Genomic DNA, 26,344 nt, shown 5'->3' with positions numbered 1-26,344 from the left:
AATCAGAATACACACTTCCAAATCCTGCCGACTCCTCAGCAATTATGCTCTTTTCTTTGATGCTATGTTTAGTCTGGGCCATTACCACAGCATGGCAATTTCCCTTTTAAAGCCTATAAGACACTGTGTGCTACATACAAGTGGGGGCGGGGCGTCGGGGCCTGCTCTGCTCTCCCATTGGCCCTCTGCCGCGCCACTCTGGCTGCCCACACTCTCTGACTTCCTCTGTCCTCCTTTCCTGGTGCAGCCGGGGAGGAGGGAGGAGGAGGGAATGGATCTTCGCCGTGTGTTGTGCCTGAAGCTCTCCCCGCGTCGGCTGCTGCTGCCGCTTCCTCTCACAGCATCCATCCTCGACTTCCGCAGATAGCCAGGGACGCGCCGCCGCTCCGACACGGGCTGCCATTGTGTGGACTTGTTGGGACGAGAGCAGGAGGAGGAGGAGGAGGCGGAGGAGGAGGAGGAGGGGAGCGTGGATGGGAGCCAGTGCTTGTGCGGGGGACAGTGGGGGATGCTGAGCAGGGGGAGGGAGGGGTTGTTTGAGCTGGGACAGCGGCTCCAGCAGCAGGGCGAGTACCAGGCTGCCCTCCACTGCTTCCTCAGCTGCCTGCTCGGACTGACCCATGTGCAGAGCTTCACCTCGCTGCCCAACTGCCTCCACCAGGTGAGACACAGCCGCAAACTAGGTCGGCGAGCGTGGAGTTAAGAGCAACAGAAAGGAGTGGTAGTCTACTACTCCTGTTACTCAAATGCACCTGTTCCGAGCAGCCCCATGTCAAATAAAGTAGGCCACTCCATCGCCGTAGCCTGTTCTTTCACGATCGAACTCATGATGCTGTCGTAAGTAGAGCACATCGGGTTCACATCTACAATATGAAAATGATTGTGGGAAAGATTTCAAGTTATTTTTAAGTGTCATTTCCTGGATCTACAGCTAAAAGAATGTGGCATGACCTAAGAAAAAAGTAGTATAAATGGAAAACCGCGATGGCAGCTACTACTTAGGTAAAGGAATGTCCTCTGCAAGTAAAAAACAAAAGTCTCATTATGGTATAAACTTCCAAACCCTGTACTTTAGAGCTTTAAAATGCATGGGATTCTCGTATTAGTTCAGCAATTTATATTTCAGTCCTCTCCCAAATTTGAATTCTCCCGTCCTTGTTTGAAATGTGCTCTATTACCTGAACCCTGATTTGAAAACAATAAATGCATGTGCACTTCTAGTCAATTTGCAAATAGATAGAATTTGGTTTTCCTTGGTCTTTGCAGCGTCACCCCTCCAACAAAACGTGCCTGTTCTCCCTTTGTCGAATGCCACAGTATGGTGTGCCACTTTCTAGGTCACGCGTATACGTCCTGGGAACGCATGGTCTGATCTTCGCACATAGCATGAATATTGTACAAGAGCCTTGATGCAGCCTGACACCGGAATCTCTTCTATATGTGGCACATCCCCAAAGTCCAAACATTGAGGAGTGACATTAGCCAGACGAGCAGAGATGCTAGGAGACGGTTTGTTTTCACAAGTTTTGTGTGTAGGAACTTAGAGAGGAACAAGTTGTGGTTCAAAGAGATGTTACAGTATCAATTCAATTTTAATTTCTTATACACAAATGACGTGCAAATTCCTTGTTAAGAAGCAGTAGAAAGAAGACCAGACTGATTTGTTAAGCTTGCAGTCATAGTCCGCTAGTTTGACCACAAGTTTTTATTATGGCCCCAGTAATACGAGCGATCGCGATGTCGTCACATCCGTTGGCTGTGGTAGGCATTTTACATTTTCATATTTGATAAACATTTTATTAAAATCCTATAATCAGCAAAAATAATGTCCATAAACAGGGCATTGCTTCTCTTGCGCTGTAACAGATCTATCATTTTATAAAACCGAGGCCTGTAATAGAGGCCTGTATACATCAGCTGTTGCCGACCATTCACCAAAACATCCGGCGAAAATTGCGGAAGTAAACAATAACAGCGATCGCTCGTATAGAGCTCAACAGTTCCGCCCACTTCCGGTCCTCTGGCCGGAAGCATCAATCTTATTCATTATTTCCATTGAAATTTAAAAGTTTGAAAGTGCTGGAGGATAATCAGCCACTGTCTGTGCTTAACTACTGACCATAGTGCTGATAGTGCTGATTTTACAAGAAAGAAAACACTAAATACTTTAAACACTCTTGAGCTCTGTACGTTTAAGTGTGACATCACACACAATAATAAGCTACTTCCGGGTCCAAACTGTTGGCAGTTCCATAGACAAACACAGCAAAAAACACAACTTTATCTGAATCTCCAAAGGCCAACAACTGTTTTACACCTAATTTGAATCTCACCATTTCTCCAGGCAAATGAAGATATTTTTCTATTTAAAATAAGCCTTTATTGTGTATGGAAAAGAAATGTGATAGTTAATGCCAGAAAAGCATTACTATAAAAAATCCAGAGTAAATGTGATATTTGTGTGCGATCAGATGTTTAAAAAGAGTTTAAAGAGTTAAAGTCAGTAAAATCCCATTATAGTGAATTAGGGCTAAAGTTCTGTTGGACCCGGAGGTGGAGTGACGTCACTTAACAAACATATAGCTTGGTAACTGTAAAAACATGGTAATCACATAAACAAACAGACAAACAGACACACACCTGTCACTATTCTTCTTTTCACGATAGTATGAATAATCAAAATCATAGCTCGATTAGCGAAGTATCCCCTGCTATTACCATATTATGGCACTGCTTTAAAGTAAGGTATGCCCAAAGTTGTTTTGAATACAACAATATTTTTTTTGTAGTAATTCAGCTTCCCCTTTTTCATTAGGGATTACATCAGAACCAGTTGCAACCACCAAAATGAGTGTTGATCGAGTGGCCAGTATGTGCAGGAATGGGCTCAAACCCTCCCAGACAGATCATGATCTAAACTTAGTATACAAAAATAATCATGTTTACTTATCTTATTGATTGTTGCTGTGTCTTTTCCTTATGCTGTGAGGAAAGACACCCAGGAAATGTTCAGCATATTCATAATTCCCCATCATTACAAACGCTACAATATTTGCTTCCAAAAATGTGAACACTACAAAAATAAGTGCACACTTACTTGCTGACCCACTTTTTGTGCTTATTCACTCATAATCCCACGTACCGCATACGTAACCATACCTTTTTGTGCTCTTGCAGATCGCCGAACTCTTCATCACCGAAAAGAACTGTATCCTTTACCAATTCAACGGACCACTTTTCTTTTTCAGCTTAGTATAGCGGGGTTTATTTAACGTTAGAGCAGTTTCAAGGGTTATTATTGTCATTCTATTATGACAAATAGGCCCCCGCAGACTACATTTAGCAGAGAGCCCCGGCAGAGCTTAGAAACGGCCCTGGTTCCTGGCTGTGAAGGCTCGTCTGTGGAGGCTCGCTTCTGTACGGCTAATTCCAAAACAATGAGGCACACAGCGCTTTTATAGCAGCGCGTGTAAATGAAGGGGATGAGTTGATGTCTTTTGGGGGTGGCTTCATAAAGACCCATTGTCCCAGAATGCCGTGCGGTCTGGTGTCGCTTTGGCCTGGGGTTGGGTGTGTGTCCACTAAGAGGATTTGTAGGCTCTTATCTCAGGACAGCAGACCCGCTAATTAACCTGTACACATGCACCAGCTATCGCGCGCACCGCCGCGTACAAGCTAAAACTATGACACTATAGGACACGGGGATAACGCACTGGGGTTCGGTTTCAGGGTATGTTACCTGCCTGATATTGAGACAGTCCCAACACTTCGCTCGGCGGCTCAGGTGAACGGGCTAGTCATTTTCCACAACACGGCCGGTTTGCACGGATAAGCATCGACAAAGATCGCGCTGAATGAAAAGGATGCGGCTTGAGAGGGCCATCTGTCCGGACAAATGATAAGCAAAGTGTGATGAGTGCTTACACAATCATCATCAATAGTAATGCCGCCTGGAGGTGTCAATAAACGCCAGGGAGACGCTGGATAGGATTAGGTTGATTTGTGCAGATAATGGAGCTTGGTTAGTTTCTGATTCTCAGTATTTCCACCAGTTGAATCTGCATGTGTACAGTGTGGTCGCACCGCAAAAGGTTTAGGACATTTACATCTTGTGCCCTTATTCATTAGGAAGTAAAATAATAGATGAAAACATTTTAAAAGTGTGAAAACAAGGTCATATTTTTGTAGAATCTTATATCACTCCATTGTAGCCGACAAACATGCTCAAGTGTTGTTGGATATATCTGATAACGCCTTCATTTACTGCCCCAAATAATGCAACTCCCGGTATTTGCACCTAAATACACAACAGGATGACATTTTAAAGTTGCAATTTTACACTTTTCATGTTGTTAGCCTTCTAATATAATATTGTAATTTTGCTTGAAACTCTTTGGCAGCAAGTCTAACTGAAATGATGACCATCTAAACCTTTTACTTTCCGTTAGCAACAGCTATGGTAAAAGATCCAATATAGCTCACTATTAGACAAAAACAAATACCTTAACCAAAGACAGAAATAAAACTTGTGGATGTTGTTTTGAGGATTGAGAAGAAGAGGTGGGGAGTAGTGAGTTACGTAATTGAGTAACTTTTGTTGGCACAGACAAACTTGTTTTAGCTCACGAGGTTGTGAAATAGTCACATAGTTGGAATAGGTTTTACTCTAAACTGTTGTCAGACTCAGTTTCTTTTGTGGGCTGTGTGTGCGCTGCCTCGCCGTGGTTACGTCCCTCTATTGTCTGTGAAAACTATGTTCAGGACTGTGATGTCACATCACTAAGCATCATGGGATTTGCAACTATAATAAACTAATGGAGATTTGGAAAGATATTGTTCACATCAAAACACTTGGACACTACAGTGAGTTAGATGGATTTACTCAGCAGTGACTCGGAGCTAACGGAGTTGTTTGCAGCGCTGTTTTTGCATAGAAATACAAAAATGATATATCACCCACAAACATGGTGGGTCTCCATGGTAGCAGTAGATTTTTCTGAGTCTAAAAATACAAAGCTGCCCCTTTAAACTTCATTATTTCTTGAACGCTGCCATATTCCACTACCCATTCTTAAAATAGCTGGTTCTCACAGACTTATTCCTCATGTGCTGCAGTGACAGTGTCTCCTCAGGGGATGGAGGTCAATGGTCATAATTAAAGTAGGTCAGGGATCACGCAGTAAACACTGCGCTCTCAGTCCTTCAACATTTCTCCTTTGTCTTACTCTTTTCCGACTGTGCGTTGGCCTGCGTCCAGAGAAATGTATTAGGTGCCGCTGATAGTGAGGTGCCATGGGCGCTTAAGGCCTGATGTATCGCTATCAGACTTGGCAGCTTTGCACTGACCTTTGTTGAAGCCGGGAGCTCCTCTAACTGCTGAGTGTTGGCTGATAGGCTTCTCAGAATATATGGACTTTCTGACTTTTACTGCGAGTGAAACACAGGTGGCATGTTTACACTGGAATGGACTCATAGAGTTTGATAGCTTTTTCTGGCCCGGTGATAGCGAGCCGTCCCATGACGCTGGTGTGGTCATGTATTGTTTGAAGACTTCCCTGCTCTGTTCCCGCCGAGTTTGCCCGAGTGATCCGGGTACTGTGCCGTAGGAAGCTGTGTGATTAGGCCCAGGCCTCATCCCCAGAGGCAGCTCCTGAGGTGTGGGCTCAGTGGCCGTCCTGCTGTTGTTGTTGTGGAGCGACCCTTGCAGTATTTATAGCACACACAAGTCTGACCTGTGACAGAGCGGTGCCCCTAATCCCCTCCGACCCTCCTCCATATGGTACGCTCTGGATACTGTGCCACCGCTGACCCCCACACTCCTTCAGTGACATCATCCAATTTCCCTGTACACAAATATAACATACCTAATTGAATATAACCTACGAGTGTCTAAAGCAGGGGTCACCAGCCCCTCCTCTTCAGTGCTTTAGCTCCTTCAATGTTTTCTACATTTGTCCAGACGTGTTAGTAATCAAATGTTAGTACATTTTATTACTGACACGTCCATTCAAAGTCACATGTATATGAATTTTCTCTTTGTGTGACAACTGATTCCGTTTTGAACATGTTGAAAACATTTGAATAAATACAAGAAAGTGTTAATACATTACTAAATGTATTTATGTAAGTAAATGTAATGTACAAGTATTGTGGCCATACCGCCTTTGCTATGCCCAATCCCGTCAGACCTTGGAAGCTAAGCAGGGAAGGGCCTGGTGGGTACTTGGATGGGAGAGTTTGGTAACACCAGGAAGCCAGGATGCCTCGCTTCCGTCATCTACCCCAGGGCAGCTGTGGCTACAATAGTACCTTACCACCACCGAGTATGGAGTGAATGAATAGTGCAATGTAGAGCGTCTTTGAGTGTCCAGAAAATATAGTATTATTATTATTATTTTTATTAGTAGTAGTATTTAAAGGTGCATTATGCAACGTTTTATGTGGAAAAAAAAGGTGCATCCTTGACCTTGTAGTGACCCAGCCGCTGTACGAGTGGTCAGCATGACGCCTTTTCTTTCCATCACCGTGGTCTCACTCACAGCCACTGGGTCACTACAAGGTCAAATACGCACAAATATCAACTTTTTTTCCACATAAAAAGTTGCATAATGCACCTTAAGTTTTGTGTTTAAGTCATCATCTTGGTACTTCTACTCATTTCGTCTCGGATGATAGGACGTCAAAAATCATGTTCAAGGTGTACTACACCTCATAAGATAAGATAAGATAAGATAAACCTTTATTCATCTCACAAAGGAGAAATTCACTTGTTACAGTCGGCGTTACTTCACAGTCTTATTGTACAGTCTGACAGCAGTGGGGATGAAGGCTTTGCGGTAGCGCTCCGTCCTGCACTGAGGGTGTCTCAGTCTGCCACTGAGAGAGCTGCACAGCTCTTCTACAGTCCCGTGCAGTGGGTGGGAGGTGTTGTCCATGATGGAGGTGAGCTTGGCTAACACCCTCCTGTCCCTCACCTCCTCCACAGAGTCCAGGGGGCAGCCCAGGACGGAGCTGGCCCTCCTGACCAGCTTGTTCAGTCTGTTCTTGTCCCGCTCTGTGCTGCCCGGGGCCCAGCACATTGCAGCGTAGTGGAGAGCAGAGGCCACCACAGAGTCATAAAAAGTCCTGAGCAGAGGCCTGCTCACTCCGAACGACCTCAGTCTCCTCAGAAGGTGGAGGCGACTTTGGCCCTTCTTGTACAGGGCGTTGGTGTTGTGGGACCAGTCCAGTTTATTGTTGAGGTGAACACCCAGGTACTTGAAACTGTCCACCTCCTCAATGTCCTCCCCCTGGATGTTCAGCGGTGTGTACGGCAGTGGCTTCCTCGTGAAGTCGATCACCATCTCCTTCGTCTTACTGATGTTCAAGCACAGGTGGTTGCGCTCACACCAGTCCACAAAGTCTATGATGACTGACCGGTACTCCAGGTCGTTCCCCTTAGACACACAGCCCACGATGGCAGAGTCGTCGGAGAACTTCTGGAGATGACAACTGTCCGTGTTGTATGTGAAGTCCGATGTATAGATGGTGAAGAGAAACGGTGAGAGGACGGTGCCCTGAGGGGCCCCGGTGCTGCAGACGACCACCTCAGACTCACAGCTGCGCAGCCGCACATACTGTGGTCGGTCCGTGAGGTAGTCGATGGTCCATGCGGTGAGATGTTCATCCACTCCCGCGTCCTCCAGCTTCCCCCGCAGCAGCGCCGGCCTGATGGTGTTGAAGGCACTGGAGAAGTCAAAGAACATGACCCTCACAGCGTTCCCGGCGTGCTCCAGGTGCGTGAGCGCCCGCTCCGACAGGTAGATGACAGCGTCCTCCACTCCGATGTTGGGTCTGTAAGCAAACTGCAGCGGGTCAAGGGTGGGGCTTACCACAGAGCGGAGGTGGGTGAGGATGAGCCGCTCCATCGTCTTCATCAGGTGGGAGGTCAGGGCGACTGGTCTGTAGTGGGCCGGTTCCCTGGCGTGCGCTGTTTTAGGAACTGGAATCAGACAGGAGGTCTTCCACAGGACAGGGACCTTCTCCAGGCTGAGGCTCAGGTTGTAGATGTGGCAGAGGACCTCGGAGAGCTGGTCTGCGCAGGTCCTCAGCAGCCTGGGACTGATGCCATCTGGTCCTGCAGCTTTCCCCCGCTTCAGTCGCCTCAGCTCCCTCCTCACCTGGTCCGGTGTGATGGAGAGGGGGGAGTGAGGGGGGGACCGGTGTGGGGGTGGACTGCCGGAGGTGGGGCAGGTGCTAGAGGAAGTCCGTATGATGGGGGCTGGAGACGTGGGTGCAGGGGGGCTGGAGGCAGGTGAAGGTGGTCGGGGGAGGGGGGCAGTGTCCACTGTGCTGGAGACGCGTGAAGAGGAGGGAGTGGGGGGAGAATCAAACCGGTTGAAATGTTGGTTGAATTCATCCGCCCCGCGCTGGTCTCCATCAGCTGTCCCTCTGGCACTCTGTCCAAAACCGGAGATGTTCTTCAGTCCCCTCCACACGTCCCGTGCGTTGCCCTGCGCCAGCTTCTGCTCCAGCTTCTCGCCATAGTCCTTCTTGGCCTTCCTGATCCTCCACTGGAGTTCGTGCTGGACTCTCCTCTGCTCCTCTCTGTCCCCTGAGTTGAAAGCCCTTTTCTTTTGGTTCAGGAGGGCTTTAAGTTCAGGGGTCACCCAGGGGTGGTTGTTGGAGAAACACCGTACCTTCCGGGTTGGTACAGTGTTTTCCACACAGAAGTTGATGTAGTCTGTGATGCAGTGGGTCAGGCTGTCGATGTCATCTCCATGAGAGCTGCAGATCATGTTCCAGTCTGTGGTCTGGAAACAGTCCCTAAGTCTCTCTTCAGCCTCTTCACTCCACACTTTCACAGACCTCTTCTGTGCTGGCTCTCTTCGCACCTTGGGTGTGTAATCCGGCCGCAGTAGGACGAGATTGTGGTCTGAGCGTCCGAGCGGGGGGAGGGGGGCAGAGGTGTAAGCGCCCTTCACGTTAGCATACAGAAGGTCCAGGGTCTTATTGTTCCTTGTGTGGCACTTAACATACTGTGTGAGTGTGGGGATAGTGGCAGAAAGAGAGGCGTGATTAAAGTCACCGGTGATGAGCAGCAGGGCGCGGGGATGACGCATCTGGGTCTGGGTCACGGTACTGTGGATGCGCTCACAGGCTGCGGCGGCGTCGGCCGAGGGGGGGATATACAAGCACAACACCACCATGTGTGAAAACTCCCTCGGTAGATACCTAGGCCTCATGCTGACGACGATCATCTCCAGGTCCCGGGTGCATATCTGTTCTTTCACGTGCACGTGTCCGGGGTGGCACCATCTCTCATTCACAAACACAGCTACTCCACCGCCTTTCTTCTTCCCGCTCCCCTCCACACACCGGTCTGCGCGCGCGAGTTTAAATCCGTCCAGGGAAACCACAGAGTCCGGTATATTCCCGTTCAGCCACGTCTCCGTAAAGCACATCAGTCCGCACTCCCGATAAGCCCTCTGATGTCGGGTCAGTGCGGCCAGCTCCTCGGTCTTGTTCACGATGGAGCGCACATTACCCAGAATGACGGAGGGTAGCCATCTTCTCCTCTTGCGTCCACCTCTGCAGCCTCTGCGTTTTCTGCGTATCTCGGCGGGGATCACCGGCCTCTCCACATGCATGAGAGGTGAGTCCTTGAGTCCGAGAAGCTGTTCCCGTGAATAAACAAGAGGACTGTGTGTGTCACCGTGGCAACGAGAACAACAAAAAGATGCAGATCCCAAAAATGCTGAAGACATTGCAAATAAAAGGGAAAGTGCAACAAAAAAACAGCTTCCCCTGTGCACAAATGCACAATGTCTAGTCTACTTGATGAAATTTTAAAAAAAACACGTCTATAAATAAAGATAAAAGCAAAAAGTGTAAGAGAGGTAACAGAGCCAACGCAACTAGCTGCCAGTTAGGGCCGGCGCCATAGCAACATCACATCACTCCAGAGCAGAGGTAGCTTTCTGAAGCTTTAATTCTGTAAAAGTAACTTTTATGATCAAAAATGTATCTGTGATATTTGAAGAATTATGCTAAAGGTCACATATTATAAATACAACATTGCTGGGCAACTGATGGCATGGGCGGAACATATGTTTATTTGCTTGCTGTTTTACATGCGTTGACTGTATATGGCCCACAATCATCTCAATGTATATTGCCTTTATTAGTCCAAAACTCCCCATTTCCCTGTGCTCCTGTGCTCCTGATCTCATTCAGCCCCAGTTATCACAGCAGCGTGTAAAAGTGTCGCTCAGTGTTTCCTCGAAACATCTCTGTATCTTCAATTATTCACACGCCTTAAAGCTTTTATGCCCCGCACTTCCCTAACTCTACACTGTCCTATTGTCGCACAGTGTCCCCGTCTCCATATGCAGTCAGCCCGTCTGCTCTTCAGTTCTTGGTAAATATCTGGCCAAACTTTCCCTGAACAATATTCTGCCGGTGACAAAGTGAAGCGAACCAGCTGCTGCTCTTTCCACTCTTTCATAGATTAACCGCTCTCCGAAAAACCCACGGCACTATTGTACTTTTAGATAGTACTGTGTTATTAGCAAGTATTTGTCCGTAGGGATGAAAGGCGGATGAACATGGAGTGTTTAGCACATGAGACGGTGCTAAGTAGGACATTTGGACGGGCGAGTGTGTATTTTAAGCAAGCCTCTTTTGAATTCACCTGACAGGCTCCGGCGGTGTCGCTTTACGGGCCACTTTCACCACACAATGCTTTTGGCCCGTTTATTTTTAGGCCCGGCTTTTAATAGAGTCTCTTTTCACGGCAACAACGCTGGAATCTAGAGCAAGGGAAATTTGAGAAAGTCGTGCCGGAGGAATGTACAAAAAAACTTCAAAAACAATAGCACAAGGAAGGCGATAATCTGTTTTCAAAAATCTTCACTCAATCTGTAGTTGTTTTTCGGCAGAGATTATGACGTTTTAGTTGTTTATCCAGTGTGAAAGGGAAAAGGGAGGAGGAGGAGGAGGGGGGGTCACTGTGTTTTGAAGTTCAACACCACACACGCTTAATCCTGCTGCCGGACCTTAACCCCTATAAACAGATGGGAAGGCGCTGCAGTTCATTCAGGCTGAGAAGATGTTCTACGAGGTGGCACTGATCGAACTCACCGCTCTGCAAAGGGACGCCGGTAAGTCAACACGCACGCTTTTGTGGATCAAAAAAAGAGAGAGATTTTAAAATGGAAAAGAAAATACTCTGTGTGCCAGACGTATTTGATGTTTCGTTTACTTTAGAATATTAATGTGGTGTAACTCCATTGATGTTTCGCCTTTTATCAACAAAATGGAGGATTTCGGCTGTATTAATCTGCCGTTTGTAACATTCAGACAACACGCTGCCCGACAAACAGAAAAAGTTGCCACAATAAAAGAGAGATCAGACGCTTTAGGTTCCATCGCTGCGCCTTTAGCTTTGATCATGTCAAAGCTTCTGCAATGTCAAAAGATCCAGTGACACATTCGTTTTTCACCAAGAACTTGTATCGATGATGGAAGAGTGTGACCACTGCGCAAAGCCTTCTCCAGCACATCCCAAAGATTCTGAATGGGACGATGAAGAACCAACTCTTTCACAATTTGAGCACAATTTTTTAGGTGAAGAGGATGACAGATAGATTTCTTGAAATGAGTTATTCAAATTCAGGACAAATGTACTTGCATATATCCAAACCTTTGTACTAAAATACGTATGTTCCTGGACCTTTATCCCTCTTAGCGCCCCATTCCAGTGACCTACTTTCATCAGCCTAATGTTAGGCTAATGTTTCCGGACGTCCCATTCCGGCCCGGCGACGCTCCTCAGATTAGCACGTAGCCGCTGTTAGCTGTAAGTGAGTGCGGCTCCTCCATTCATCACTGGCGCTGCGGAGCTCCAGACGTCTGCCCGTTCTCTCTCTCCCCGTTGCTGAGGTTGCAGGCCGGGCACGGAGCAGGGGGGAGAGTCCAGGGGAATGGACAGGACAGTGGAGGAGAAGACAAATGGCGGTGGTCTGCGGTATGTCATTAGGCAGCGTGTGTGTGTGTGTGTGTCGCTGTGGAGTTTGTGCCGGCCTGATTCAGCACTCAGCAGATTGAACGGGAAACTGGCTGGCACACGGAGCTGGCGACTGCTACTGCAATTCACACCTCGTCTTTGCACCGGGATAGAACGCATTAGGGACGTACAGAGAAAAATATAAGCATAGTGTCTCAGGCAGCAGAGACACTTGCTCCAGACTTCCCCCATTGCAAACAAAAGAATCCAATTATCTTATTGCATTCACATTTGTGGCGTAAACTTCCTTCTCTGCTGCGGTGTGAGTGTCTGTGGGTGGTGCAATAGGTGTGGTCAAGCGTGTCGCCTCGGGCCGGCCCCCTCTTCTCCCCCTCTCAGGCACTTATCACTCCTCTCATGTCTGCCCGTTGTCCTCATTCGACTGGTTGGACCTGTCAGTGCCGCACAGGCCCCCGCGGGGAGGCAGGAGTGTACTAAGGTGTGCGGCGTTCCCCATGCCGTGTGTTTGTATCACAGGGCCGCAGGAGGAGGCCACGCTGGGCTCGGCGGGGGCGGGATGGAGCAGCGCGGAGGAGCTGTCCGAGCAGGCGTCCCAGGCACAGCACCTGGAGAGGCTGGCCCAGCTGTGCATCATGAGCAAACAGTAAGTCGCCCTGTCGGAGTGGAGGGATGTGGGCATGAGAGAAGGGTAGAAGCCTGGCGGGAGATTCTGTTTGGATTGCATGATTAGAGAAAGTACGTCTATTGGCTTGTACAGTACATAGCGACTAATGATGGCTGTATCTATATTTATAACTGATCTAACTCATAATATTTGACTGCACTCACATGCTTTGGCTGTATCTAGTTCATGCTTTGTTTTGCCTATTTTAGTCTTTCAGAGTTCCTCTTTTTAATCATGCAATCTAAAATACAGTAAAACGAACCTTCCAAGTACTTCCTTCTGCCGTGTTTACATAGAGTCGCCATCCATCAAACCGCTGTTGCGTTATCCCAAACAGTGATGTCATGATGTTTTAATAAGGTTACCCAGCTTACACATATGTTTCAAACGGTGAAATGTGGCCCGGGTCAAAAGGGGCCACATCTAGTTCCTGGGTCTCTAGATCTATTCACCGGTTCAAAACGATACCGAGAAAGGACGCACTGGGGGGAAACGGTCCACACGTGCGTTAAAGTCAAACAAACACTGTATTTGCTCCTGTTATCTGTCACATGACGCACGAGAGCATGAGCGTCAGATAAAGGCCATTTATCAAACACAAACCTTGGCTTAGTTCTTAAAGTCCCGGGCAGATAGCGTTCGAAAACATTCACTTTTTGTCCAAATGCGGGCCTACGTTGTCCCACTTTTCCCCCCGCTTTGTATCATGTGCAGTCCCTGAAATAACATAGTGATTATTTTTTAGACAAATCATTTCTCGTCTCGTGCATAATCACACAGTCCCCCCTCGCTGCTGCTGCTGTTGTTTGAGAGTGGAAATTTTTCACATGCTCTTCGAATGCCAGAGTTGGATTTCCGCGTTGCAAAAGGCGACACCGCTCCAGGCAGATCTGCTGTCATTGTTGGTACTGGCCCTTTTAACCTGATTGCGGGAGAGGGTGACAGAGGGTGACACAGGTGCAAGGGCCTTTTGCTGCTTGCACTGTACTGGTTAAAGTTAGATGAGGGGCCGGCTGATTGTACATACGCTGGACTGACAGGGACAAGGTTGTGCAGTGAAACCTGGCCGCGTATCTGTATCTTTTTTGCCTGCTTTTACTATATACTGACGGCAAAAATATATAAATTCCACAACTATTAATCAGGTATAAGGCCTTTGGGTATGCTTATTCCTAACTTTCCTAACGCCTTTCGAGGATGGGTTTATGAGCATTTCACAGCTTCCAGAAAACAGGTCAAATCAAGCTCTTCAAATAGAAGTGCACAACCTCTTCCATAATGTCCTCCTAAGTGCCTTTTTCAACCAATCCAAAACCCTGTTGCTATCTCCACGGATCAGATGTCCCCACAGGAGCACCTTTTTTCGGCCGTGCAAGGCGACACCTGGCATGACTAATTGAAGGGAAGCTTTTGGAACAGCACTTCTCTGCGTCCGCGAGCGCACGTGCGGCCGCCGTGACCACCCCTGGCTGCTATTCCGAGCCCAGGTTCTGTATTAGCGCGGCAGCTGGCACATCCTGGTCACGCAACGCATGAGGTACTAGGGGTAGGTTGAAGGGGCAGTAACTGGAGAGGTCGTTGGTTTGGATAACGCAGCCCGGACGGGGGGCATCAACAGGGGGCTGGCGGCAACAGGACATTTCCACTGGGCACCAGTCAGTCCAAATCAGTGTGGGTGCAGGGCCCATTAGTGACTGAAATGTGGAGGTTCTGAGGTTTCAAATGAGGAATCAGGAGAGGGTTTTTTGCAGGTATTTGGTAGTATTCTTAAACAAATCTTTATCACTTGATCTATATTTGCAATATTGATCTAAAAAAAGGTAAAACAAAATATCGAGCAGTTTCACTTATTTTCTATCTCTCCATTAGCCCTTCTTACGCCCCTACACTTGTGCAGCTACTTAAATAAAAAGTGTTTTTACTTTGCAATGAAAAGATTAAAGGGACTAGACGGAGTTTAAAAATTATGAAATGATGCACTCTCTCCCTACATGTTCCAGCAATGTCCCAATGTGTAGAATGAGCCCAGACCTGTTCACCACAACTGTTGCTAAAATCCTGCACTGTAACTCAAAAAGTATTGACTTCGGGTCCGAAATACCGTCATGCACGAGCTTAATATAGAAACTGTAGTTACGTATGAGACCAGAGGTGGCAGTAGCGAATATAAAAACAACTTTAAGCTTAGCAAGAGATCAAGAGGTGAGGAAAGTGTTTCCTGGATACATAGGACTTCACGAGTAGCTTTATGTGGATGCGCGAGCGGGTGGAAACAGGTCTTGTTTTTGATGAAAGTATTATGATAAAAAGCTCAGTTGATTTTGTATAAATCCCCCTTTGAGGCAGCTCAGGTTTGTTGGAAGTTTGTCTTTGATCAGTAAAATTGTATGGCACTCAAATATCATATATTATTAACATCCCACTCTTTCTATTAGTCTTTTTTCAGTCAGGGTTTCACTCAGGGTTTTTCAGTCATTTGGCAGCTTGCCCTCACCACACGGGCCCAGGACGACAGCACCATCATGTGCTTGGTGAGGGTTGACCAGACGATAAACAAATCATAATTTGTCCACAGGAGGAACGGTAGATGGCAGTAAGAAGCTGCTATCCTTAGCCGACAGCCTGCAGATCTAATCACAGCAGCAGCACATGTCTGTTTGGACGTACCATGGTGCCCATTGTCCACACAGTGAAACCGATCCTGTCGCCTGACAGCACTGGAACACCGCACCGGGGCGTTGTAACGGAGAAGGCCGGTCATGTGCTTAAAACTGAGGGGATTACACACATCAGACGAAAGTCTCGTTAATCCCCTTATCCCCTTTTGCCACACAATGAGATCCTGATAGATTTCTTTGTTCTGTGCTTTTTCAGGCCACATCTCGCTCTGGAGTACAGCGGTAAGGTAAGCACGACCTTTCTTCTCTTAATGGGACGTGCCGTTATTATCAGCTGAATGCCATGGCAGAGCGGGAAAAGTTAGGGTTCAAAGTGCAGATGTTTTTGACTTGGTTTATGCTAATATCTCTAATTACTGGGCTATCCAACTGAAACTAAAAAAACGGGGCAGGGTTGTATGTGAGGGCAAAACGTTTTGTGTGTGCTCTCAGTCATCCAGGAGTTTTGCCTCAAAGTCTCCAACTTAATCTATTGGTGTTGACTTCACCACAAGCTACTAACTTGGTGTAATGTTTTTTTAGGCGACTAAAATCCACCAGAGGGCTTTCGGGAATGACCACCCCATCACAGCCAGAAGTCTGGAGCTCATGGCCACAGTCTACGCTGAGATCGGCAAAACGGAGTATTCAGGTCAGTACGGCAAGCTAGATTAACTGTGCTGCTCAATGTTCACCGCAGACTATTGCCTCATCCTTGCACAAGAAGTGAGGATTTGGCTTCTGTTGAATGTACACACACCAGTATTTACCCGCGGCACGTGCCGGGTTTAAAAGTGCACTTCTGAACCGGACTGTGTTGTGTTGTGTTGAGAGGTGACCCACTCTGAGTCCTTCTTTAAGTATTTACAGCTCTAGCTCCGGTGTTCTCATGCTAACAGTGAAGTGGGTCACCAAACAGCCATTTACCTGCAGGCCAAACAAGCACCTGTGCATTTAGAGCACAAACATGCTGCGTTTAAACCCCTCGTGTCCTTCGAGACGGGAGGTCAAGAGTTAAAGGAGTTAAGTTTGGGATGACCTCAGCGCTCCTGGAAAGTTTGTAGAGTGAAATGGAAATCTCCGTCTTACCCATTATTATTTAACAGACATATTTTTAATTCTTAAATCTGACTTTTCTTGTTCCTTCATTATTACTGTACAGTATATGTAACTGTAACTGTTTGAAGACAAAAACCGCTTCAAAGATACCAAAATTATAAAGGGAGGGAATGGTTATCAAACTATTGTGTCAGAAATGCAGTAATTTCCTGTGCTTCATTCTGATTGTGTAATGCGAACAAGCCGGCTCCTCCTGCCTTGTAAATTTCCTCGCTGATTTGCATGTTTGTATTTGCAACTTTTATTCGTCTTAGTTTTTTTAAGCCTTGCCTCACCGCAGGAGCAGCAGTTTCTCCTCCTCTCACTCTGTCATGGTCCTCTCCTTAGACTCCCTGGGCCAGTGCGTCTCGGCGCTGTCCAAACGCTTCGCCGCGGCCGAGTCCATCAAGGACGCGGCCGTCAGCCAGTGTCTTCCACACCACCACCACAGCGAGAAGCACTCAGAGGTCCGCCACAGGAAGGAGCACCAGCACGAGCCGGACGACACGGACAAGCCCAAGGTGGGACAGTTTCAGCGTTCAAATGTAGCTCCAATGCTGTAAATGGTCAGTAAAACTATGGAATATGTAAAATAGGACAAAATACATCAATCAATCATTCAAATGCTGTAGTTGGAGTTAGCCGTTAGCATTAGCTGTTTTGAAAGTTGCCTCCCAGGAGCTTGTTAAGAGCTTGTCGGCTGTTTTTTGGGTCACAGGTAACGTACGGCAAGATCCCCACGTCGATTCTGAAAAGGCCAAGTCCAAGCTATGGGTCAGACGCCGAGCCCAGCCACAGACGGAAAGGAGAGAGGCGAGTGAGGTTCAGAGAGCCGGAGACCACAGTACACGGTGAGGAGGAGGATCTCAACATTTCGGTCACATTCGTTTTTCCTTTTATGGACACCATTCAAAGTTTCATTGCTGTGTGCATAGTAATCCGGCTAACTTCCTGTCTATCAATTTTTTCCTATACTTGTTTACTCATGTACAGGTGTGTTAAAGCTAAAGACGAACATTAAAGCCACACTGCGTAACTTTTCACCTAATAAATTGAATGAAATACAACTATTTGATAGGATAGGTTTTTAATGAAAAATATGTAATGAAGGCGAGGCCCGTCAGGTAAAAACATACATTTTTCACGCAGTGGTCAATGTTAAGATTTTGAGCTTGTTTTCTACCTTAAAGTCTTTGCTTTAATAACCCTGTTCGATGGTTCTGTCTGCTATAAAAATAACATTGCGGGACACCAGCCGGTTTCCCACACGTATTCATTCACAAATATTGACACACGAGACGGCACTATAATCCAGATATGGTCATTTCCTTTCTGGGAGACGGCACACAGATTGTTTTCCCAATTATATAAATAGCTTTTTCAATAACTAAACAAGATATCCAAATCCCCTCCAAAAATAAACAAATAATAAAACTATAGATTTAAAGTTGACATGTCATGCATATGGGGCTTAAAATAGGCTAAACTACTAACTAAGTTTAATCATTTGAAAATATCTCTCATTAAGAATTAAATAGCAACAATGACAATCTTGACTGGGGCTCCTCCTGTTAGCAGTTATAGGAATAATTAATAAACGACTCAAAATTGATATGTTGATTATGGGTTTTAAATATGTGGAGGACAGTTTTTGGGTGTTCTTCTACAATTTGGGGGTTCTTCTACAATTGAAATGAAGTACAGAACGAGGCGCTGACGCCGTAGAAGAAGAAACTGCTAAATTTCACAGCTTTGTCCGAGCATTACTCAAAACTGCGTGAATGCTGTGTAAAAACTGGACTACAACTCAAATGATAATATTAATAACAACACACAGTAAAATATCTTCAGATTGTGTGGCCTTAAATGCAATAAAAGGTCAAATCTCTGGGAACCAATGTGACCTGCTGCTCGTCTTGTTTGGGCACAAAGTCCGCGCTCCTCTGTTGCTTTACTGCCTAAACAAATTAAATTTATAGTCCTTTAGGCCCATTCCATGTTCGCAGTAACATGAGAAACAAAATCAGCTTTGCACAAATGTTTCCCGTATATGCATATGGCAAGCTTTCAGAGGGACCATCAAACCTCATGTACGAGTGTGATGTCCCTCCTATACCGCATAAAAACACGCGGCTTTGTAAACAATTGCCGTCCTGGGATTTGGGACGATTAAAAAATAATGTAATACCCAAAGAGGCGCGGACGTTAACGAGTGATTTACTCTTGAAAATTAATTATGCATGCAAATGAGGAGCGGGGAGTCTGCTGTGGTGAGATAGTGGGCGCGGAGCAGCAGCTGTACATCACAGGAGTGAGGCAATAGTTGACTTTTACTGTGTCGGCTCCACAGAAATTCCACGCGACGACACTATGGGCGGTAAGTCGCTTTCAGGGTGTGCCCAGTCACTTCTCGCATGCATGAGGGAGCAGCGGCACTTATCACAAGAGCAAATAATTATGCCGGGCACCGAAAAGAGAATGAGATTAACGGCTTTACACGTGTGGCTGCTTAAACTGTTCACTGTGAAGAGGGTCTGGCTCAATTCTCTCATGCAAAATACCCGATTGAGATGGACTCAACATTAGGATTAGTTAGCAGGAACACATGTATTTATTATTGATATGAATATGTTTTTAAAGGTGCGTTATGCAACTTTTTATGCGGGGGAAAAGGGTCTATTTTTGTGCGTATTTGACCTTGTAGTGACCCAGCAGTTGTATGAGTGGCCTTTACTTTCCATCACAGTGGTCTCTCTAACGCTCCAGGACCAACTGTTTTGTAGGTTTTCTGGTGGGAGGGTCCGTCATGCTGACTACCTAACTAAATGCAACTTTTTTTTTCTGCATTGAAAGTTGCATAATGCACCTTAAAATAGCTCTGTAGCAGCTCTTCATAAATTGAATGGGGCCGCTAAAAAAATACGATTTTTACCCGTGGAAACAGAGGTTCTGGGGGCACTGTTGATTATGGCAAGGGTCTGCTACTTTTTGGAGCTAAACCACCAATTCTCCCCATGAATACTAAATGAGTGGCTGTCCTTTTCTCCTAACCACATTGCAAAATCCACAGGTCGACGCTAGTGTTGTGTCCCCATAAGGATGAGTGGGGAGGGAGCATTCCTCCTTGAAACCTCTGCACATTCTCATTTGCCTCCCATCCTCTCATTTGCCAAACAAATCCCTCCTAACCCGGCGCTTTGTGTCCTCTGCTTCAGCCTACGACACGTCTCCCGCTCGCCCCCACCTGGCCCTCTTCACCTGCCTCTTCCTGCTGATGTCACTGCTGGGCGTGGCCATGTACTGCACGGACCGCCGGCGCCCCCAGAGGCTGTGCGAGGAACTGGAGGCTGCGCTGGCCGTCTACATTGTCCACATGAAGCAGCTGCTATGGGGCTGCTGGATATGGCTGACCATGCAGTGACTTTTCTCCGACGACGCGAGGAGGAGATTGCGCATCCTCTTACAAATTCTGTCTCCCTCTCAAGGTGCCCGGGCATCTTCCAACTTCAGCCATATGTAAAGCGGGAGAGCGGCGTTGCAGCGCGCTCTAGTGGACGAGGACGGAGCTAGGATCCCAGAAATATGTAGCTTACGTGTCTTGTATGTAAATAATATAAGGGCAAAGTCCCAAACCTTTTTGCACACGCTCGCATATAATCCACGACTGAGTTCCACTGTCTGTCCGTCTACGTCTCCATGGAATGCAGATTTTATGTCTCTATATCCGAAACGACACTGGACTGGCTGTGCATCTATGGTTCGATATACTAAGGACTTGCACTACTGTCTGAATGTAGGGAGGTCTACGTTTGGCACTTTTGAGTTATCGCAGTAAAAAGGGCACAAAGATGTGGGTCAGAAAGTAACCTAGCGATGTGTCAACTGAGATCTATCTATTGTCAAAGAGGATGTACTCAAGTGAATGAATGAATGCTACTGCTTTCTATGGTGTCTGTCTTTATATAGCCGCTTGTATACCACAGAATAACCTCTTATGTCAGGCGCATAGCGAGAAATGGCAATATTGTGTCCGAAGTAAATCCGAATTTGGCGATATCGGGACTGTACAAATGACTTTTATTCATATTTTGTACACAATATTAGGATTTCCAGGTATGCGCTTGTACGTGTCTTTTGAAATTCTAGATCTGCATCCACCACCAAACCTTTAACTGTACATTCATTTTGTAAACTTTTTGTTACTTGTATTTGAAGATTTGTAAAGACTATGATATTCAGGTTTTGTGATGTCAAGACGTTTCCATCCGTGATATTAGGTGTTCCATCGACATTACCGCAACTGCTACGAGGCCAAAAACAATACACAGTTCCCTTTATCAAACAAAGCAGATGCATTGTCTAACAGCCGAACCATTGTGCTAATGGGTTTGAGCTCAAAGGGCACAGAAATGAACACACCTACTCTCATTATGAGCAATAACAAAACAGCATAGATCCAGTAAAACATGGTCCTTTATATAGAACACCGTTTTTCAGGGAAATCAGTGGAGGTTTGAGTATTGAATGCCAAAGCAACGTGAGGCAAAAGAAAGAGATACTGTTGACTTCATCCAGTCAAAATACAAAAACAGTTCTAATACATTTGGGACATGGAAATAACACTGGTTAATACAAACATACCCCGTCCTGAAAACGTATCCATTTACAACAAAAAAGGGAAAAAGTTCTCTTTTTATGTGATGAAAGAAATCCCAAATGCACTGGGGTTTGGGCAACAAAAGACAGACACAGACAGAAAAACATACAATTTGGCTTGGTACAAAGTGCAGATATGTGAGCAATCTTAGGTTCTCTTAAAGCCACACTGCAGAACATTCCAGGTTACATAGCAGGTAAAACTCGGAACATAAATGTCACACATGAGTGACTTTAATCTAAGTAAAGTAGCAACATTTCCGTGGAGGCGAGCTGGTGGTTTTACTGCGTTTACTGGAGGAACCGTTCCACTGTGTGGCTTTATTTGAATTTAAAATTACAAAGTGCTTTACAGAAGAAAAACGATCTTGCAAAAACATGGCAGTGAAATAAACAAATGCAGAAAAGAGTGAATAAAAATACCCTTTGTTGTAAAAGTGATCGAGCTTTTGTTGCTCGATCACAACAAATCAAACACCTTCAAATGTCAGACATGTTCAGGTTCTATTGTGAATTTAAAAGGACAAAAAAGAAAATATATTTTATGTTACAATGTCCCCTCTTTCGTAGAACTGGGTTTGTAATTTGACATCAGCAATAAACGCGCTGCATCCCTAGTTCATAGAAGCACATTTAGAGTAGTACGATGTACATCACTTCTGTCCAATCATCTCTGGTCACTCTGAAAGCAGTGCCTTTATGGAAGGTTTCCTCTGTTCCTATGTTTTATGATTTCAATTGTTTTGAATAAAAGTGTCATTGCCTATCGACGTCCTGGTGGATGACTGGCTTTCTTCTTGTAAAATACTAAAACATGTAAACAAAGAGATGCATGCAAGCACACTGTGCGACTGCTCTGAAAAAGCCTATAAAGATTAAATATGGCACATTATAGGGTTGTTCTTTGTAGCTGGCTAAAAGCATTTTCCGATGTGCTGCTAAGGCTGAGAATATGAATCATAAATTTGATATAACGGCTTGCGTACTTGTCGATAAAGGTGCGATCACAGTCAAAGCACACGTGGTTTGGACTTAGCAGCAGCATGCGAAGGATTCTCACTCCGCCAGTGCCCAGCGCACGTCCTACCTGAAAAAGCCTATCACACTTTATGGCATATAAACAAAGTCCCTGTACATCTAAAACTTACCATTGGTCATGCAGTAAATCCATGCAGATTTCACAAAGACAACATGATCCTTCAGCCAGTCGCAAAGCAACTCTCCTCAGTCACTTTGGCTCATGATCTTCTGCTAATGTGCATTCTTAGAGGTGCAGGTTTTGCAAAAAACAGAAATTATTTAGTCAAGGTGTTTTGTCTGAAATTAAGTTCAAACTAATGAAGATAGACAGTTGTCTGTCCAATTTGATATGAGACAAATTATGGCTAAACTTTCCAAATGCATGTCACATCACCTGAAGGGGAAAAAATGCAATTAGGCATTTTCCAAAATTGTGCAGGCCTACTTCAAGAAAACTGGAGCATCTCCAATTATAGCTTGTCACCACCAGCGTCTAGAGATGGCATTCTTTTTCTTATACAAAATGAGCCAAAGTGAATGATGAAAACTGCAAGAAATAATACTTTAAATACTTGCACTGACACATGGTTATACATTTCCTTTAGATAATCCTAATACTGAGGAAGCTGATCTATGCGTCCTTATAGCCACAGGAGAATAACAATCAGTGGTAGTAGTTGCAGGTAAATCAATCCCTTCCAAAACAAAGCGTGAAGCTCCCTCTGTTGAATCCATAGTTCAATGTGAGCCGATCGATTGTGATTGTCTACACAGGCAGTTGTGTGTCTCATGGCAGGACAGAAGGCGGGGCGGCTTAGGGCTTCAGGCTGTTGTGCGGTCGGGATGGGGGTGGTTCATGTGCCAGTCTTTCGGACGGAGCTGGAATTGGGCAGGGAGAGGATCTAGAAGTGTCCAGTTTCAGGTTAGAGTTGGGATGTGGCAGATCTTGGTGCGGTCATGATGGGGTCGAGATGAGGCTGGTCTTGAGCATGGAGTGGAAAAGGGTCCAGGGTGGCAAATAAAAGAGGCTTAAGAGGTTTACACATGGTCAGTATTGTGGTTGGGATTTCTTGCATCCATTTGTGGGATAGGGTCAAGATGAGGCCAGTTTTTGTGCCAAGCGATCTAGATGAGGCCAGTCTTGAGGTGACCTTTGGATAGAAAGGTTCTTCTGGATGGCTGGGATCAAGATTTGTCTTGATGAGGCCAGTCTTGAAATTTAAGCTAGGATAGGACAAGTTCTGAGGCAGTAGATGACTTCAGTCTAAGGTCTAAATGACGTCTGGTTTGGAGTCTGGATGTCTGGAGTCTGATTGAAACTGGGATAAGAAGGTTCTTATGGGTGGTTCTGACGGACCGGGCCCAAAGACATCTAGATGAGTCCAGTCTTGAGGTCGGAGTTGCGGCGGGTGCGCCCCAGCAGCAGGTCTTTCTCATGGATCAGGCTGTCTAATAGGTCCTCTTGTCTGTAATTGTGGTAGACTTTCAGGAAGGCTATGACAGCGATGCCGAGCCAGGCCAGCCAGGCAGCCCACAGGCCAAACTGCACACACAAGGCATTATATTCATCACACTAGGATATCGTATGCACAACAAAAGTACTTATATTGAAGTTATACCTGAGCTATAGCAAACTGGTCGTAGAAAGCAGAGTTATTGAGACCAAGTTCTAGATCAGTGTCCTGCAGATCCTCGCAGCTGAAATTGCAATGGAATGTAAAATCATGTTACGCTTTAAAATGCAATGTTGTAATCATGCAAGAAGCACCGGCCCTGGGCATAGGCGACCTCGTCAGTCATAGTCAGCAGCACGTAATGATTCCCACTCTTTTTCCTTGAAGACCCTCAGCTTATACCAGAGACAAGTTGCACTCAGAATTATCACATGATTAAAAATACTTCTAAGCATTTATTTTACACAAAGAAGATCCAAAAGGAGTTTTTAATTTGTTGCCAGTTCCTGTTTTCAATTCCATGTGACTGTGGATGTGTTACTGCTTTATTTGTCATGATGCAGATAGAGCTCAGTTACATTTAATTGCATTTACAAACTAACCTTTTGAAGAAACAAGTACCTCTAAAAGTAGTTCTATGACCACTACTGTAACCTTTGCTTAAATCGGTCATAAATTTGTATTTTTGTATATATTTTTTTTTTGTGGCTTTAATTTTTCTTTTCTTTTTTCATGGTATATGTCAATGATAAAGAACAAACTTTCACATTCTGTTTTGTCTGTGTGAAGTGGACACTAAGACTTTTATGTATTTACTACACAATTATTTGAACTAGACCCAGCTCTGGGGCGTCCTCTCCTCCTGGGCTCCACATGTCACCAACAGTTCACTACATCTATCCCACCCACTGTATGTACCCGTCTGCACAGAATGTACTGCCCCTCGTGTGCCCGGCCAGCGTGGGTGGTGGTCATTGGCACATTCGTTTGGAGCGGACGGATGTGGGATGTTCTTACCTGCTGGGCATGCTGCCACTCTCCGTGATGGCGTCGCACCACAGGTTAAAGCCCACGCTGATGATGGTGCTGGACAGGAAGACTGTGAACACCACCAGGGAGCTGATGAGCAGGTTCAGGAAGGCGTTGAAGATGGAACTGCAAGCGCACAAAAAAAATATGAAATTCAAAATTGAGCTGTGAAACATTGCAGGTATTTTAGTGTAGCATAGAATCAGCTTTTTAGTCTTACAGGCTCATTTCCTATTCTAGATCTTTTTATTCAGAAGTCTGTTTGCGTCGCAGCTGCGAATAGTGACGTTGCAATTGCCCCTATAGATAGCCACTTAGGGAACCTCCAGAATAAGTATGACGGGCAACTCATTTGGATGGTTTTAAGGGTTAGATATATGTTTTAAATGATGTAGCATGCAAATAGAATCCTATTTTCATCCTAGAGTAGTGGAGACTGGCAGGTTGTGGGTGAAAGCCTGACAGCTCACTGAGCATAATGATCTTTGGTCCTCTCCGTGCCAATGGCCTCCAGAATGTTACAGGGTCGGTACTCACTCGTCGTGGCCCTTGCAGAGGAAGAAGAGCAGCCTCCACGCCTGCACTGCGGACAGGATGAGCGACGCGATCCCCACAAAAGTGATGAAGCTGCAGGCGGACTCGGGCCCCCATTCCTCCACGATGAAGCGCTGCTTGGACACAGTGATGTTCTCGTTCTGCCACATTCCCCGCGTGAACAGCAGGCATTTCCCCCCGAAATCCTCCGTGTTCTCGGACAGAGGCACCACGGCGATGAAGCCGAACACAAAGGCTAAAAAATAAAGGATGCATTGCGCGAAAACTAAATTGTTGAGGGCCATTTTCGGTCTCCCTCTTCTCCTCTGCGTCCTGGACTAGCTGCGCCTGCGCAGTGGAGGAGGAGGCGAGCCGAGGCGCAGCATCCGAGCGCTCCTATAACGCTCCTATGCAAATGATGAGGCTCCATCCTGGGGAGGAGGGGGGAGGAGGGGGCTGCTTACATTAGGACACTTCATTCTCCCTGTTCTCTGGACTTTTCACTGAGGATGTATAGGACAACATCACTCTTTTAATGCAGAGAGCCCAATACAACATACATTAACGTGGAGCTAAATGATTCATGCAATAAAAACCTTGCAGAAGTGAGTCACTTATTCAGAGTCATTTTAATAAACCAATCATTAGTCCATGATTAATTCATGTGAGCATGAATCATGAGTATAATTGTGTTAATGGAAGAGTGCAGAGGCAGTTCACACTGAAGGCAGCACAGACACTGTTTCTACAGCATGTGTAATGTATGGATGAATTATTCACACTGCTTTGTGCATCCTGCTTTTACACTGTGCTACATGTAAACTGTCAGTGTTACATACTTCATGGATGCAGAGCGCGCTGTGGTATAGACGAGGAAGCATATTGAAGATTGTTCTGGTGATTTTTCTTGGACAGTGCCCAGATGATTTGTGTGCACCTCCCACACTCCTCTGGAAGTGTCGGCTAGACTTTAATAACATGACAATTAGGTTTCCTTTTTTAAATTCACTTTGTCACTGTCACTGTAGCAGCAGCAGGTGAGAAACCTTTAAACCACAAAAAAGTCACATTGTGTGGTATCAATTTTTGGTTTCACGACACTTCATTTTACACTGGCACACTTCAGTGCCTTGATACATTGCACTGAACCAAATGCAGTATGTAATCTGCTTTGTAATACTCTGTAATAACTTGTACCAATGGATTAATGTGTATTAGTAACTTT

The 26,344-nt window shown here is 45.8% G+C and overlaps 2 protein-coding genes across 2 annotated transcripts; one reads left to right on the top strand and one right to left on the bottom strand.

Annotated features, from left to right (window-relative positions):
- The first annotated feature begins 491 nt into the window (after nucleotides 1-491).
- cUnh14orf180 (chromosome Un C14orf180 homolog) lies at nucleotides 492-21,532 on the top strand. Its single transcript, XM_079573248.1, has 9 exons — nucleotides 492-661; nucleotides 3,178-3,208; nucleotides 11,055-11,141; nucleotides 12,524-12,650; nucleotides 15,546-15,576; nucleotides 15,872-15,980; nucleotides 16,775-16,947; nucleotides 17,145-17,277; nucleotides 19,642-21,532. Exons 1-9 carry the CDS (start codon nucleotides 509-511, stop codon nucleotides 19,845-19,847), a joined length of 1,050 nt encoding a protein of 349 aa, XP_079429374.1. The 5' UTR covers nucleotides 492-508; the 3' UTR covers nucleotides 19,848-21,532.
- Nucleotides 21,533-23,417: 1,885 nt separating this feature from the next.
- On the bottom strand, nucleotides 23,418-25,488 carry tmem179ab (transmembrane protein 179a-B). Its single transcript, XM_079573247.1, has 4 exons — nucleotides 25,123-25,488; nucleotides 24,574-24,711; nucleotides 23,722-23,800; nucleotides 23,418-23,645 (listed from the first exon to the last, which is right to left on the bottom strand). The coding sequence occupies exons 1-4, from the start codon at nucleotides 25,422-25,424 to the stop codon at nucleotides 23,475-23,477; spliced, it is 690 nt and encodes a 229-aa protein (XP_079429373.1). The 5' UTR covers nucleotides 25,425-25,488; the 3' UTR covers nucleotides 23,418-23,474.
- Nucleotides 25,489-26,344: the final 856 nt, after the last annotated feature.

Source organism: Gobius niger, assembly GCF_951799975.1.
Source record: "Gobius niger genome assembly, chromosome: 16".
Lineage (NCBI taxonomy): Eukaryota > Metazoa > Chordata > Actinopteri > Gobiiformes > Gobiidae > Gobius > Gobius niger.
The sequence above is the reverse complement of the archived record's forward strand: the minus strand, read 5'-3'. Positions and strand labels throughout refer to the sequence as shown.